General features: G+C 44.0%; 1 protein-coding gene across 26 annotated transcripts in view; it reads left to right on the top strand.

The window, feature by feature from the left end:
* Positions 1–16,870, top strand: part of LOC118938861 (glutamate receptor-interacting protein 1) — a 722,511-nt gene that overhangs the window by 632,221 nt on the left and 73,420 nt on the right. For all 26 annotated transcript variants that reach the window (XM_090201312.1, XM_090201307.1, XM_090201305.1 and 23 more), the window contains one exon: positions 15,544–15,730. In XM_090201312.1, coding sequence (XP_090057438.1) covers positions 15,544–15,730 — 187 coding nt within the window. The remainder of the gene's footprint in view (positions 1–15,543; positions 15,731–16,870) is intronic.

Below are 16,870 nucleotides of genomic sequence, written 5' to 3'. Positions count from 1 at the left end.
AATGATCCAATGTTGACCTAAATGACTAATGATGATAAATACAATCCACCTGTGTGTAATCAAGTCTCCATATAAATGCACATGCACTGTGATAGTCTCAGAGGTCCGTTAAAAGCGCAGAGAGCATCATGAAGAACAAGGAACACACCAGGCAGGTCCGAGATACTGTTGTGAAGAAGTTTAAAGCCGGATTTGGATACAAAAAGATTTCCCAAGCTTTAAACATCCCAAGGAGCACTGTGCAAGCGATAATATTGAAATGGAAGGAGTATCAGACCACTGCAAATCTACCAAGACCTGGCCGTCCCTCTAAACTTTCAGCTCATACAAGGAGAAGACTGATCAGAGATGCAGCCAAGAGGCCCATGATCACTCTGGATGAACTGCAGAGATCTACAGCTGAGGTGGGAGACTCTGTCCATAGGACAACAATCAGTCGTTATTGCACAAATCTGGCCTTTATGGAAGAGTGGCAAGAAGAAAGCCATTTCTTAAAGATATCCATAAAAAGTGTTGTTTAAAGTTTGCCACAAGCCACCTGGGAGACACAAAAAACATGTGGAAGAAGGTGCTCTGGTCAGATGAAACCAAAATTGAACTTTTTGGCAACAATGCAAAACGTTATGTTTGGCGTAAAAGCAACACAGCTGAACACACCATCCCCACTGTCAAACATGGTGGTGGCAGCATCATGGTTTGGGCCTGCTTTTCTTCAGCAGGGACAGGGAAGATGGTTCAAATTGATGGGAAGATGGATGGAGCCAAATACAGGACCATTCTGGAAGAAAACCTGATGGAGTCTGCAAAAGATCTTAGACTGGGACGGAGATTTGTCTTCCAACAAGACAATGATCCAAAACATAAAGCAAAATCTACAATGGCATGGTTCAAAAATAAACATATCCAGGTGTTAGAATGGCCAAGTCAAAGTCCAGACCTGAATCCAATCGAGAATCTGTGGAAAGAACTGAAAACTGCTGTTCACAAATGCTCTCCATCCAACCTCACTGAGCTCGAGCTGTTTTGCAAGGAGGAATGGGAAAAAATTTCAGTCTCTCGATGTGCAAAACTGATAGAGACATACCCCAAGACTTACAGCTGTAATCGCAGCAAAAGGTGGCGCTACAAAGTATTAACTTAAGGGGGCTGAATAATTTTGCACGCCCAATTTTTCAGTTTTTGATTTGTTAAAAAAGTTTGAAATATCCAATAAATGTCGTTCCACTTCATGATTGTGTCCCACTTGTTGATTCTTCACAAAAAAATACAGTTTTATATCTTTATGTTTGAAGCCTGAAATGTGGCAAAAGGTCGCAAAGTTCAAGGGGGCCGAATACTTTCGCAAGGCACTGTATATTATAAACCCCAGTCAGATCTTATATATTATATTATAAACCCCAGTCAGATCTTATATATTATAAACCCCAGTCAGATCTTATATACTATATTATAAACCCCAGTCAGATCTTATATATTATAAACCCCAGTCAGATCTTATATATTATATTATAAACCCCAGTCAGATCTTATATATTATAAACCCCAGTCAGATCTTATATATTATATTATAAACCCCAGTCAGATCTTATATATTATAAACCCCAGTCAGGTCTTATATATTATATTATAAACCCCAGTCAGATCTTATATATTATAAACCCCAGTCAGGTCTTATATATTATAAACCCCAGTCAGATCTTATATATTATATTATAAACCCCAGTCAGATCTTATATATTATATTATAAACCCCAGTCAGATCTTATATATTATAAACCCCAGTCAGATCTTATATATTATAAACCCCAGTCAGATCTTATATATTATATTATAAACCCCAGTCAGATCTTATATATTATATTATAAACCCCAGTCAGATCTTATATATTATATTATAAACCCCAGTCAGATCTTATATATTATATTATAAACCCCAGTCAGATCTTATATATTATAAACCCCAGTCAGATCTTATATATTATATTATAAACCCCAGTCAGATCTTATATATTATAAACCCCAGTCAGATCTTATATATTATATTATAAACCCCAGTCAGATCTTATATACTATATTATAAACCCCAGTCAGATCTTATATATTATAAACCCCAGTCAGATCTTATATATTATAAACCCCAGTCAGATCTTATATATTATAAACCCCAGTCAGATCTTATATATTATAAACCCCAGTCAGATCTTATATATTATATTATAAACCCCAGTCAGGTCTTATATATTATAAACCCCAGTCAGATCTTATATATTATAAACCCCAGTCAGATCTTATATATTATATTATAAACCCCAGTCAGGTCTTATATATTATAAACCCCAGTCAGATCTTATATATTATATTATAAACCCCAGTCAGGTCTTATATATTATATTATAAACCCCAGTCAGATCTTATATATTATATTATAAACCCCAGTCAGATCTTATATATTATAAACCCCAGTCAGATCTTATATACTATATTATAAACCCCAGTCAGATCTTATATATTATAAACCCCAGTCAGATCTTATATATTATATTATAAACCCCAGTCAGATCTTATATATTATAAACCCCATTCAGATCTTATATATTATAAACCCCAGTCAGATCTTATATATTATATTATAAACCCCATTCAGATCTTATATATTATAAACCCCAGTCAGATCTTATATATTATATTATAAACCCCAGTCAGATCTTATATATTATATTATAAACCCCAGTCAGATCTTATATATTATATTATAAACCCCAGTCAGATCTTATATATTATAAACCCCAGTCAGATCTTATATATTATAAACCCCAGTCAGATCTTATATATTATATTATAAACCCCAGTCAGATCTTATATATTGTATTATAAACCCCAGTCAGATCTTATATATTATATTATAAACCCCAGTCAGATCTTATATATTATATTATAAACCCCAGTCAGATCTTATATATTATAAACCCCTGTCAGATCTTATATACTATATTATAAACCCCAGTCAGATCTTATATATTACAGTGCCTTGCGAAAGTATTCGGCCCCCTTGAACTTTGCGACCTTTTGCCACATTTCAGGCTTCAAACATAAAGATATAAAACTGTATTTTTTTGTGAAGAATCAACAACAAGTGGGACACAATCATGAAGTGGAACAACATTTATTGGATATTTCAAACTTTTTTAACAAATCAAAAACTGAAAAATTGGGCGTGCAAAATTATTCAGCCCCTTTACTTTCAGTGCAGCAAACTCTCTCCAGAAGTTCAGTGAGGATCTCTGAATGATCCAATGTTGACCTAAATGACTAATGATGATAAATACAATCCACCTGTGTGTAATCAAGTCTCCATATAAATGCACATGCACTGTGATAGTCTCAGAGGTCCGTTAAAAGCGCAGAGAGCATCATGAAGAACAAGGAACACACCAGGCAGGTCCGAGATACTGTTGTGAAGAAGTTTAAAGCCGGATTTGGATACAAAAAGATTTCCCAAGCTTTAAACATCCCAAGGAGCACTGTGCAAGCGATAATATTGAAATGGAAGGAGTATCAGACCACTGCAAATCTACCAAGACCTGGCCGTCCCTCTAAACTTTCAGCTCATACAAGGAGAAGACTGATCAGAGATGCAGCCAAGAGGCCCATGATCACTCTGGATGAACTGCAGAGATCTACAGCTGAGGTGGGAGACTCTGTCCATAGGACAACAATCAGTCGTTATTGCACAAATCTGGCCTTTATGGAAGAGTGGCAAGAAGAAAGCCATTTCTTAAAGATATCCATAAAAAGTGTTGTTTAAAGTTTGCCACAAGCCACCTGGGAGACACAAAAAACATGTGGAAGAAGGTGCTCTGGTCAGATGAAACCAAAATTGAACTTTTTGGCAACAATGCAAAACGTTATGTTTGGCGTAAAAGCAACACAGCTGAACACACCATCCCCACTGTCAAACATGGTGGTGGCAGCATCATGGTTTGGGCCTGCTTTTCTTCAGCAGGGACAGGGAAGATGGTTCAAATTGATGGGAAGATGGATGGAGCCAAATACAGGACCATTCTGGAAGAAAACCTGATGGAGTCTGCAAAAGATCTTAGACTGGGACGGAGATTTGTCTTCCAACAAGACAATGATCCAAAACATAAAGCAAAATCTACAATGGCATGGTTCAAAAATAAACATATCCAGGTGTTAGAATGGCCAAGTCAAAGTCCAGACCTGAATCCAATCGAGAATCTGTGGAAAGAACTGAAAACTGCTGTTCACAAATGCTCTCCATCCAACCTCACTGAGCTCGAGCTGTTTTGCAAGGAGGAATGGGAAAAAATTTCAGTCTCTCGATGTGCAAAACTGATAGAGACATACCCCAAGACTTACAGCTGTAATCGCAGCAAAAGGTGGCGCTACAAAGTATTAACTTAAGGGGGCTGAATAATTTTGCACGCCCAATTTTTCAGTTTTTGATTTGTTAAAAAAGTTTGAAATATCCAATAAATGTCGTTCCACTTCATGATTGTGTCCCACTTGTTGATTCTTCACAAAAAAATACAGTTTTATATCTTTATGTTTGAAGCCTGAAATGTGGCAAAAGGTCGCAAAGTTCAAGGGGGCCGAATACTTTCGCAAGGCACTGTATATTATAAACCCCAGTCAGATCTTATATATTATATTATAAACCCCAGTCAGATCTTATATATTATAAACCCCAGTCAGATCTTATATACTATATTATAAACCCCAGTCAGATCTTATATATTATAAACCCCAGTCAGATCTTATATATTATATTATAAACCCCAGTCAGATCTTATATATTATAAACCCCAGTCAGATCTTATATATTATAAACCCCAGTCAGATCTTATATATTATAAACCCCAGTCAGGTCTTATATATTATATTATAAACCCCAGTCAGATCTTATATATTATATTATAAACCCCAGTCAGATCTTATATATTATATTATAAACCCCAGTCAGATCTTATATATTATAAACCCCAGTCAGATCTTATATATTATATTATAAACCCCAGTCAGATCTTATATATTATAAACCCCAGTCAGGTCTTATATATTATATTATAAACCCCAGTCAGATCTTATATATTATATTATAAACCCCAGTCAGATCTTATATATTATAAACCCCAGTCAGGTCTTATATATTATATTATAAACCCCAGTCAGATCTTATATATTATATTATAAACCCCAGTCAGATCTTATATATTATAAACCCCAGTCAGATCTTATATATTATAAACCCCAGTCAGATCTTATATATTATATTATAAACCCCAGTCAGATCTTATATATTATAAACCCCAGTCAGATCTTATATATTATATTATAAACCCCAGTCAGATCTTATATATTATATTATAAACCCCAGTCAGATCTTATATATTATATTATAAACCCCAGTCAGATCTTATATATTATAAACCCCAGTCAGATCTTATATATTATATTATAAACCCCAGTCAGATCTTATATATTATAAACCCCAGTCAGATCTTATATATTATATTATAAACCCCAGTCAGATCTTATATATTATAAACCCCAGTCAGATCTTATATATTATATTATAAACCCCAGTCAGATCTTATATATTATAAACCCCAGTCAGATCTTATATATTATATTATAAACCCCAGTCAGATCTTATATATTATAAACCCCAGTCAGATCTTATATACTATATTATAAACCCCAGTCAGGTCTTATATATTATAAACCCCAGTCAGGTCTTATATATTATAAACCCCAGTCAGATCTTATATATTATAAACCCCAGTCAGATCTTATATATTATAAACCCCAGTCAGATCTTATATATTATAAACCCCAGTCAGATCTTATATATTATATTATAAACCCCAGTCAGATCTTATATATTATAAACCCCAGTCAGATCTTATATACTATATTATAAACCCCAGTCAGGTCTTATATATTATAAACCCCAGTCAGGTCTTATATATTATAAACCCCAGTCAGATCTTATATATTATAAACCCCAGTCAGATCTTATATATTATAAACCCCAGTCAGATCTTATATATTATATTATAAACCCCAGTCAGATCTTATATATTATATTATAAACCCCAGTCAGGTCTTATATACTATATTATAAACCCCAGTCAGGTCTTATATATTATAAACCCCAGTCAGATCGTATATATTATAAACCCCAGTCAGATCTTATATATTATATTATAAACCCCAGTCAGATCTTATATATTATATTATAAACCCCAGTCAGATCTTATATATTATATTATAAACCCCAGTCAGGTCTTATATATTATAAACCCCAGTCAGGTCTTATATATTATAAACCCCAGTCAGGTCTTATATATTATATTATAAACCCCAGTCAGATCTTATATATTATAAACCCCAGTCAGATCTTATATATTATATTATAAACCCCAGTCAGGTCTTATATATTATATTATAAACCCCAGTCAGGTCGTTTAGATTCTGTTCTTCTCGGTGATGGATGGCCCCATCGGAAGCGGCAGAATTTACCAGACAGCTTTTTGGTTTTAAATGTGGCGACCTTTCCTCTGCTGTGGGGGACGACAGAGGGAGGAGGGGAGGAAATGGGAGGAGGGGGAGAGGGGGAGAAACGGGAGGAACGGGAGGAGGGGGAGAGGGGAGGAAATGGGAGGGGGAGAGGGGAGGAGGGGTGGAAACGGGAGGAGTGGGAGATACGGGAGGAGGGGAGGAAACAGGAGGAGTGGAGGAAACAGGAGGAGGGGAGGAAACAGGAGGAGGGGAGGAAACGGGAGGAGGGGAGGAAATGGGAGGAGGGGAGGAAAAGGGAGGAGGGGAGGAAACGGGAGGAGGGGAGGAAATGGGAGGAGGGGAGGAAACAGGAGGAGGGGAGGAAACGGGAGGAGGGGAGGAAACGGGAGGAGGGGAGGAAACTGGAGGAGGGGAGGAAATGGGAGGAAGGGAGGAAACGGGAGGAGTGGAGGAAACGGGAGGAGGGGAGGAGGGGAGGAAACGGGAGAGGGGAGGAGGGGAGGAAACGGGAGGAGGGGAGGAAACGGGAGGAGGGGCGGAAACAGGAGGTTAGGCGAGAAGGAGGCAGCAGTCTCTGTTGGCTGTTGTCTCCACACAACACGACATAACATCAGCCTTCAGTTACTAACTGAGCAATACCATCCACACGACAGGTGTCATGACAGCCGATGCTATAATCATTAGCACGTCTGCTAGTGTTACTGTTATTTCCAATCACTCAGGCTAACACGATTCTTCCTTACATGTTCCTTAGTAGTTAGCATTTTGCAGGGGTTGTTCATATGCTGCGTAATGCACTATAATTCAACATCAGAGTGATCCAGCGAGCAGCAGGTGGGTTGTCCTCGGTGTGTGTGTGTGTGTGTGTGTGTGTGTGTGTGTGTGTGTGTGTGTGTGTGTGTGTGTGTGTGTGTACGTGTGTGTGTGTGTGTGTACGTGTGTGTGTGTGTACGTGCGTGTGAGTGATCCAGCAAGCAGCCAGTGTGTGTGTGTGTGTGTGTGTGTGTGTGTGTTTGTGTGTGTGTGTGTATGTGCGTGTGAGTGATCCAGCAAGCAGCCAGTGGGTTGTCCTCGGTGTGTGCGTGTGAGTGATCCAGCACGCAGGCAGTTGGTTGTCTTCTGCGTGTGTGTGTGTGTGTGTGTGAAAGTGTCTTCTTTACTCCCCCTAAAGGAGGAAAGCAGTGGGCTACATCCCTAACTGCACCATATTCACAGTAGTGCACTAAATAGGGATTAGGGCCCATAAGGTTCTGGTCAGAAGTAGTGCACTAAATAGGGATTAGGGCCCATAAGGTTCTGGTCAGAAGTAGTGCACTAAATAGGGATTAGGGCCCATAAGGTTCTGGTCAGAAGTAGTGCACTACGTAGGGATTAGGGCCCATAAGGTTCTGGTCAGAAGTAGTGCACTATGTAGGGATTAGGGCCCATAAGGTTCTGGTCAGAAGTAGTGCACTACGTAGGGATTAGGGCCCATAAGGTTCTGGTCAGAAGTAGTGCACTACGTAGGGATTAGGGCCCATAAGGTTCTGGTCAGAAGTAGTGCACTACGTAGGGATTTGGGCTTTAAGGTTCTGTTCAGAAGTAGTGCACTACGTAGGGATTAGCGCCTATAAAGTTCTGGTCAGAAGTAGTGAACTACGTAGGGATTAGGGCCCATAAGGTTCTGGTCAGAAGTAGTGCACTATGTAGGGATTAGGGTGCCATTTGGAACTTAGCCTCCCGTCTGGCTCTCTAACAAGGCCGTACACATGAGTCATCCAAGACCATGAGACACACGCCATTATAGCAAGACCACGAGTAGGTGGGCTGTATCCCCCGGATAGCACCACGAGGAGAAATAATCCCTGGCTATCAGAGCAGCAGGGGAGCAGAGGAGGAGGAGGAGAGGAGAAAACCCTTCATCTAAAATATAAAACAGGATCAGGAAATGGACAGAAAAGGGGAAGGATTTAACAAAAGAAAGAGACTCTTTGAAGTTTGTAAATTCGCCCGGGGCTCACGCCGACTCAGCCTCGTCGTCAAGGCGGGTTAACCGCGTAGGGTTGCCATGACGCCAAGGACCGTGACGCCAAGGACCTTCAGAGCCAATCGTGTCCTTTTAATGTTTAAATTCATATTTGCGTTTAATAGGATTCTTCCCTACGGCAGAACGTATTACCGTCTCAATAATGACACTTTATGGAAATAGCATGGTCACTCCTGGTAGACCAGCAGAGACTGGTGGGAGCATGGTCACTCCTGGTAGACCAGCAGAGCCTGGTGGGAGCATGGTCACTCCTGGTAGACCAGCAGAGCCTGGTGGGAGCATGGTCACTCCTGGTAGACCAGCAGAGACTGGTGGGAGCATGGTCACTCCTGGTAGACCAGCAGAGACTGGTGGGAGCATGGTCACACCTGGTAGACCAGAGGAGACTGGTGGGAGCATGGTCACTCCTGGTAGACCAGAGGAGACTGGTGGGAGCATGGTCACTCCTGGTAGACCAGCAGAGACTGGTGGGAGCATGGTCACTCCTGGTAGACCAGAGGAGACTGGTGGGAGCATGGTCACTCCTGGTAGACCAGCAGAGCCTGGTGGGAGCATGGTCACTCCTGGTAGACCAGCAGAGCCTGGTGGGAGCATGGTCACTCCTGGTAGACCAGCAGAGACTGGTGGGAGCATGGTCACTCCTGGTAGACCAGCAGAGACTGGTGGGAGCATGGTCACTCCTGGTAGACCAGAGACTGGTGGGAGCATGGTCACTCCTGGTAGACCAGAGACTGGTAGGAGCATGGTCACTCCTGGTAGACCAGCAGAGACTGGTGGGAGCATGGTCACTCCTGGTAGACCAGCAGAGACTGGTGGGAGCACGGTCACTCCTGGTAGACCAGCAGAGACTGGTGGGAGCATGGTCACTCCTGGTAGACCAGCAGAGACTGGTGGGAGCATGGTCACACCTGGTAGACCAGCAGAGACTGGTGGGAGCATGGTCACTCCTGGTAGACCAGCAGAGACTGGTGGGAGCATGGTCACTCCTGGTAGACCAGCAGAGACTGGTGGGAGCATGGTCACTCCTGGTAGACCAGCAGAGACTGGTGGGAGCATGGTCACTCCTGGTAGACCAGCAGAGACTGGTGGGAGCATGGTCACTCCTGGTAGACCAGCAGAGACTGGTGGGAGCATGGTCACTCCTGGTAGACCAGCAGAGACTGGTGGGAGCATGGTCACTCCTGGTAGACCAGCAGAGCCTGGTGGGAGCATGGTCACTCCTGGTAGACCAGCAGAGACTGGTGGGAGCATGGTCACTCCTGGTAGACCAGCAGAGACTGGTGGGAGCATGGTCACTCCTGGTAGACCAGTAGAGACTGGTGGGAGCATGGTCACTCCTGGTAGACCAGCAGAGACTGGTGGGAGCATGGTCACTCCTGGTAGACCAGCAGAGACTGGTGGGAGCATGGTCACTCCTGGTAGACCAGTAGAGACTGGTGGGAGCATGGTCACTCCTGGTAGACCAGCAGAGACTGGTGGGAGCATGGTCACTCCTGGTAGACCAGCAGAGACTGGTGGGAACATGGTCACTCCTGGTAGACCAGCAGAGACTGGTGGGAGCATGGTCACTCCTGGTAGACCAGCAGAGACTGGTGGGAGCATGGTCACACCTGGTAGACCAGCAGAGACTGGTGGGAGCATGGTCACTCCTGGTAGACCAGCAGAGACTGGTGGGAGCATGGTCACTCCTGGTAGACCAGTAGAGACTGGTGGGAGCATGGTCACACCTGGTAGACCAGCAGAGACTGGTGGGAGCATGGTCACTCCTGGTAGACCAGCAGAGACTGGTGGGAGCATGGTCACTCCTGGTAGACCAGAGACTGGTGGGAGCATGGTCACACCTGGTAGACCAGCAGAGACTGGTGGGAGCATGGTCACTCCTGGTAGACCAGCAGAGACTGGTGGGAGCATGGTCACTCCTGGTAGACCAGTAGAGACTGGTGGGAGCATGGTCACACCTGGTAGACCAGCAGAGACTGGTGGGAGCATGGTCACACCTGGTAGACCAGCAGAGACTGGTGGGAGCATGGTCACTCCTGGTAGACCAGCAGAGACTGGTGGGAGCATGGTCACTCCTGGTAGACCAGTAGAGACTGGTGGGAGCATGGTCACACCTGGTAGACCAGCAGAGACTGGTGGGAGCATGGTCACTCCTGGTAGACCAGCAGAGACTGGTGGGAGCATGGTCACTCCTGGTAGACCAGAGACTGGTGGGAGCATGGTCACACCTGGTAGACCAGCAGAGACTGGTGGGAGCATGGTCACTCCTGGTAGACCAGCAGAGACTGGTGGGAGCATGGTCACTCCTGGTAGACCAGTAGAGACTGGTGGGAGCATGGTCACACCTGGTAGACCAGCAGAGACTGGTGGGAGCATGGTCACTCCTGGTAGACCAGCAGAGCCTGGTGGGAGCATGGTCACTCCTGGTAGACCAGCAGAGACTAGTGGGAGCATGGTCACTCCTGGTAGACCAGCAGAGACTGGTGGGAGCATGGTCAGTCCTGGTAGACCAGCAGAGACTGGTGGGAGCATGGTCACACCTGGTAGACCAGCAGAGCCTGGTGGGAGCATGGTCACACCTGGTAGACCAGCAGAGCCTGGTGGGAGCATGGTCACTCCTGGTAGACCAGCAGAGACTAGTGGGAGCATGGTCACTCCTGGTAGACAAGCAGAGACTGGTGGAAGCATGGTCACTCCTGGTAGACCAGCAGAGACTGGTGGGAGCATGGTCACTCCTGGTAGACCAGAGACTAGTGGGAGCATGGTCACTCCTGGTAGACCAGCAGAGACTGGTGGGAGCATGGTCACTCCTGGTAGACCAGCAGAGACTGGTGGGAGCATGGTCACTCCTGGTAGACCAGCAGAGACTGGTGGGAGCATGGTCACTCCTGGTAGACCAGCAGAGACTGGTGGGAGCATGGTCACTCCTGGTAGACCAGAGACTGGTGGGAGCATGGTCACTCCTGGTAGACCAGCAGAGACTGGTGGGAGCATGGTCACTCCTGGTAGACCAGCAGAGACTGGTGTGAGCATGGTCACTCCTGGTAGACCAGCAGAGACTGGTGGGAGCATGGTCACTCCTGGTAGACCAGAGACTGGTGGGAGCATGGTCACTCCTGGTAGACCAGAGACTAGTGGGAGCATGGTCACTCCTGGTAGACCAGAGACTGGTGGGAGCATGGTCACTCCTGGTAGACCAGCAGAGCCTGGTGGGAGCATGGTCACTCCTGGTAGACCAGCAGAGCCTGGTGGGAGCATGGTCACACCTGGTAGACCAGCAGAGACTGGTGGGAGCATGGTCACTCCTGGTAGATGCAATTAAAAGGTTGACACCAGACCAAGGAGGAAAGAAGAGAGAGAGAGAGAGAGTAGGACAGAGAGAGAGAGAGTAGGACAGAGAGAGAGAGAGAGTAGGACAGAGAGAGAGAGAGAGAGAGAGAGAGTAGGACAGAGAGAGAGAGAGAGAGAGAGAGAGAGAGAGAGAGAGTAGGACAGAGAGAGAGAGAGGGTAGGACAGAGAGAGAGAGAGAGTAGGACAGAGACAGAGCAAGAGGACAGTCTTGTTAAGCACATGACCAAATTAATTTCCCCCTGATGGGATAGTGAAGTTTCTCTAATCTCTAATCCAATCTAACTCTGTTCCCAACTGGGTGGTTAACAGGGTTTATACTCCTAGTCAATACCCTCTGTTCTACAACCTGGTCCCAACTGAGTGGTCAACAGGGTTTATACTCCTAATCAATACCCTCTGTTCTACAACCTGGTCCCAACTGAGTGGTTAACAGGGTTTATACTCCTAGTCAATACCCTCTGTTCTACAACCTGGTCCCAACTGAGTGGTCAACAGGGTTTATACTTCTAGTCAATACCCTCTGTTCTACAACCTGGTCCCAACTGAGTGGTTAACAGGGTTTATACTCCTAATCAATACCCTCTGTTTTACAACCTGGTCCCAACTGAGTGGTCAACAGGGTTTATTCTCCTAGTCAATACCCTCTGTTCTACAACCTGGTCCCAACTGAGTGGTCAACAGGGTTTATACTCCTAATCAATACCCTCTGTTCTACAACCTGGTCCCAACTGAGTGGTCAACAGGGTTTATACTCCTAATCAATACCCTCTGTTCTACAACCTGGTCCCAACTGAGTGGTCAACAGGGTTTATACTCCTAATCAATACCCTCTGTTCTACAACCTGGTCCCAACTGAGTGGTCAACAGGGTTTATACTCCTAATCAATACCCTCTGTTCTACAACCTGGTCCCAACTGAGTGGTCAACAGGGTTTATACTCCTAATCAATACCCTCTGTTCTACAACCTGGTCCCAACTGAGTGGTCAACAGGGTTTATACTCCTAATCAATACCCTCTGTTCTACAACCTGGTCCCAACTGAGTGGTCAACAGGGTTTATACTTCTAGTCAATACCCTCTGTTCTACAACCTGGTCCCAACTGAGTGGTCAACAGGGTTTATTCTCCTAATCAATACCCTCTGTTCTACAACCTGGTCGCAACTGAGTGAACAAGTTCTCTGCTCTACAACCTCTGTACACGGACTGTCCGATTAAACGTGTCGACCTGAAAAGGAAACAGTTTTCTCCGTCCCCTCTGTTATGACTGAATTATATCATAATTAACCGCTCATTTCTCAGGGCAATTATCTCAAAGTATTGTAAGGATGAAAAGCTCATTAATCCTCATCAAGTGATCCCTAATTATGTCTAATCTGAATAATCTCAAAAAGTTATTCAAATATTCCTACAATGACCTTGAATGAATCTCAGATGGCCCCCTATTACTTCTCAATAGCAGAGGCCTATTGGGCCCTGGTCAACAGTAGTGCATCTCAGATGGCCCCCTATTACCTCTCAATAACAGAGGCCTATTGGGCCCTGGTCAACAGTAGTGCATCTCAGATGGCCCCCTATTACCTCTCAATAACAGAGGCCTATTGGGCCCTGGTCAACAGTAGTGCATCTCAGATGGCCCCCTATTACCTCTCAATAGCAGAGGCCTATTGGGCCCTGGTCAACAGTAGTGCACTATATAGGGAATAGGGCTCTGGACTAAAGTAGTGCACTATATAGGGAATAGGGCCCTGGTCTAAAGTAGTGCACTATATAGGGAATAGGGCTCTGGACTAAAGTAGTGCACTATATAGGGAATAGGGCTCTGGACTAAAGTAGTGCACTATATAGGGAATAGGGCCCTGGTCTAAAGTAGTGCACTATATAGGGAATAGGGCTCTGGACTAAAGTAGTGCACTATATAGGGAATAGGGCTCTGGTCTAAAGTAGTGCACTATATAGGGAATAGGGCTCTGGTCTAAAGTAGTGTACTATATAGGGAATAGGGTCTTGGTCTAAAGTAGTGCACTATATAGGGAATAGGGTCTTGGTCTAAAGTAGTGCACTATATAGGGAATAGGGCCCTGGTCTAAAGTAGTGCACTATATAGGGAATAGGGTCTTGGTCTAAAGTAGTGCACTATATAGGGAATAGGGTCTTGGTCTAAAGTAGTGCACTATATAGGGAATAGGGATGTGGTCTAAAGTAGTGCACTATATAGGGAATAGGGTCTTGGTCTAAAGTAGTGCACTATATAGGGAATAGGGATGTGGTCTAAAGTAGTGCACTATATAGGGAATAGGGTGCCATCTGGGACTCACTCATTGTTATTGAGAGGACACAGAGCTGAAATTAATCAAAGATAAGATGTTATTTTTAGCAATAAGGCACCTCTGGGGTTTGTGGTGTGTGTGGCCAATACACCTCGACTAAGGGCTGTTCTTATGCCCGACGCAACGCGGTCTGATATACCACAGCTGTCAGCCAATCGGCATTCAGGTCTCGAACCACACATTTTATGAATATCTTTATAACCTCTTATCTGGTGTGGTCATGATATCTCTCTGTAGGTAGTCTGGTGTGGTCATGATATCTCTCTGTAGGTAGTCTTGTGTGGTCATGATATCTCTCTGTAGGTAGTCTGGTCATGATATCTCTCTGTAGTTAGTCTGGTGTGATCATGATATCTCTCTGTAGGTAGTCTGGTGTGATCATGATATCTCTCTGTAGGTAGTCTGGTGTGGTCATGATATCTCTCTGTAGGTAGTCTGGTCATGATATCTCTCTGTAGGTAGTATGGTGTGAGCTAACTGGAACCAAAAGAGGTTTCTCCTATGGGGACAGCCTAAGAACCCCTTTTTCTCTAAGAGTGTATATATGAACAGTTCCTCGTTGTGGTTGTGTGCGGACGTGTCTGCCCCTCCAGAGCGAGAGGGAACGTAGCTTCGGTCTGGTGGATCGTGAGGTATTTATTTGTATATCCAGTGAGGAGTCTTATTTCCTGTAGCGCTGAGATTCATGGAGATGTAATGTGTGTTAGTCAATGCAACGCTTCGACAAGGGTGTGTGTGTGTGTGTGTGTGTGTGTGTGTGTGTGTGTGTGTGTGTGTGTGTGTGTGTGTGAGAGAGTCAGTGCTGAATGTCAAGCTTCCTCATGGCAGGACTAATTTTCTGCTTGGTGTACCTCCACTCCTACTCCATATGCCTGGTCTAATTGGAAAGGAAACGTCACTGTCAGTCTGGAGGGTGTGTGTGTGTCTGCTGCCAAGTTCATATTAGGTTGTCCACTGAGGACTTACTGTATATCTAATCTCTCTCTCTCCCCCCCCCCCTCTCTCTCTCTCTCTCTCTCTCTCTCTCTCTCTCTCTGTCTCTCTCTGCTTCTCTCTCTCTCTGTCTCTCTCTCTCTCTCTTGCTCTCTCTCTCCTCTCTCTCTCTGTCTCTCTCTCTCTCTCTCTCGCTCTCTCTCTCTCTCTCTCTCTGTCTCTCTCTGCTTCTCTCTCTCTCTCTCTCTCTCTCTCTCTCTCTCTCTCTCTCCCTCTCTCTCTCTCTCTCTCTCTGTCTCTCTCTCTCTCTCTCTCTCTCTCTCTCTCTCTCTCTCTCTCTCTCTCTCCCTCTCCACAGTGTCTCTGGCTAGCAGTACCCTGGGTCTAGCTGGTCAGGTTGTTCACACTGAGACGACTGAGGTGATTCTGGTCAGTGACTCTCTCATGGGGTTTGGCATCCAGCTACAGGGCGGGGTGTTTGCCACAGAGACCCTGTCCTCACCCCCGCTCATCGGCTATTTGGATCCAGACAGTCCTGCAGAGAGGTAGGATACATCTGTCAATCAATCAATCAATCAATCAATCAATCATGTCATTTCTATAGCCTGTCTTTAAACCTTTCCTACAGAGCGACAGTGAAGTAATAGGACCTAGATGCCTAGATGTTCTATTTCATTCTGTGGTATACTCCATAGAGATGCCTAGATGTTCTATGTCATTCTGTGGTATACTCCATAGAGATGCCTAGATGTTCTATTTCATTCTGTGGTATACTCCATAGAGATGCCTAGATGTTCTATTTCATTCTGTGGTATACTCCATAGAGATGCCTAGATGTTATATTTCATTCTGTGGTATACTCCATAGAGATGCCTAGATGTTCTATTTCATTCTGTGGTATACTCCATAGAGATGCCTAGATGTTCTATTTCATTCTGTGGTATACTCCATAGAGATGCCTATATGTTCTATTTCATTCTGTGGTATACTCCATAGAGATGCCTAGATGTTATATTTCATTCTGTGGTATACTCCATAGAGATGCCTAGATGTTCTATGTCATTCTGTGGTATACTCCATAGAGATGCCTAGATGTTCTATTTCATTCTGTGGTATACTCCATAGAGATGCCTAGATGTTCTATTTCATTCTGTGGTATACTCCATAGAGATGCCTAGATGTTATATTTCATTCTGTGGTATACTCCATAGAGATGCCTAGATGTTCTATTTCATTCTGTGGTATACTCCATAGAGATGCCTAGATGTTATATTTCATTCTGTGGTATACTCCATAGAGATGCCTAGATGTTCTATTTCATTCTGTGGTATACTCCATAGAGATGCCTAGATGTTCTATTTCATTCTGTGGTATACTCCATAGAGATGCCTATATGTTCTATTTCATTCTGTGGTATACTCCATAGAGATGCCTAGATGTTATATTTCATTCTGTGGTATACTCCATAGAGATGCCTAGATGTTCTATGTCATTCTGTGGTATACTCCATAGAGATGCCTAGATGTTCTATTTCATTCTGTGGTATACTCCATAGAGATGCCTAGATGTTCTATGTCATTCTGTGGTATACTCCCACTCACTGTGAGTGTTTGGAGATGAGACACGTTTCAGTCAGATATAGCAGTGCCTTCAGAAATGATTCACATCCCTTGATTTATTCCACA

Source organism: Oncorhynchus mykiss, chromosome 15 (assembly GCF_057628025.1).
Source record: "Oncorhynchus mykiss isolate SJ-2025 chromosome 15, ASM5762802v1, whole genome shotgun sequence".
Lineage (NCBI taxonomy): Eukaryota > Metazoa > Chordata > Actinopteri > Salmoniformes > Salmonidae > Oncorhynchus > Oncorhynchus mykiss.
Note: the sequence above shows the minus strand (reverse complement) of the source record. Positions and strands in the feature narration are given on the sequence as shown.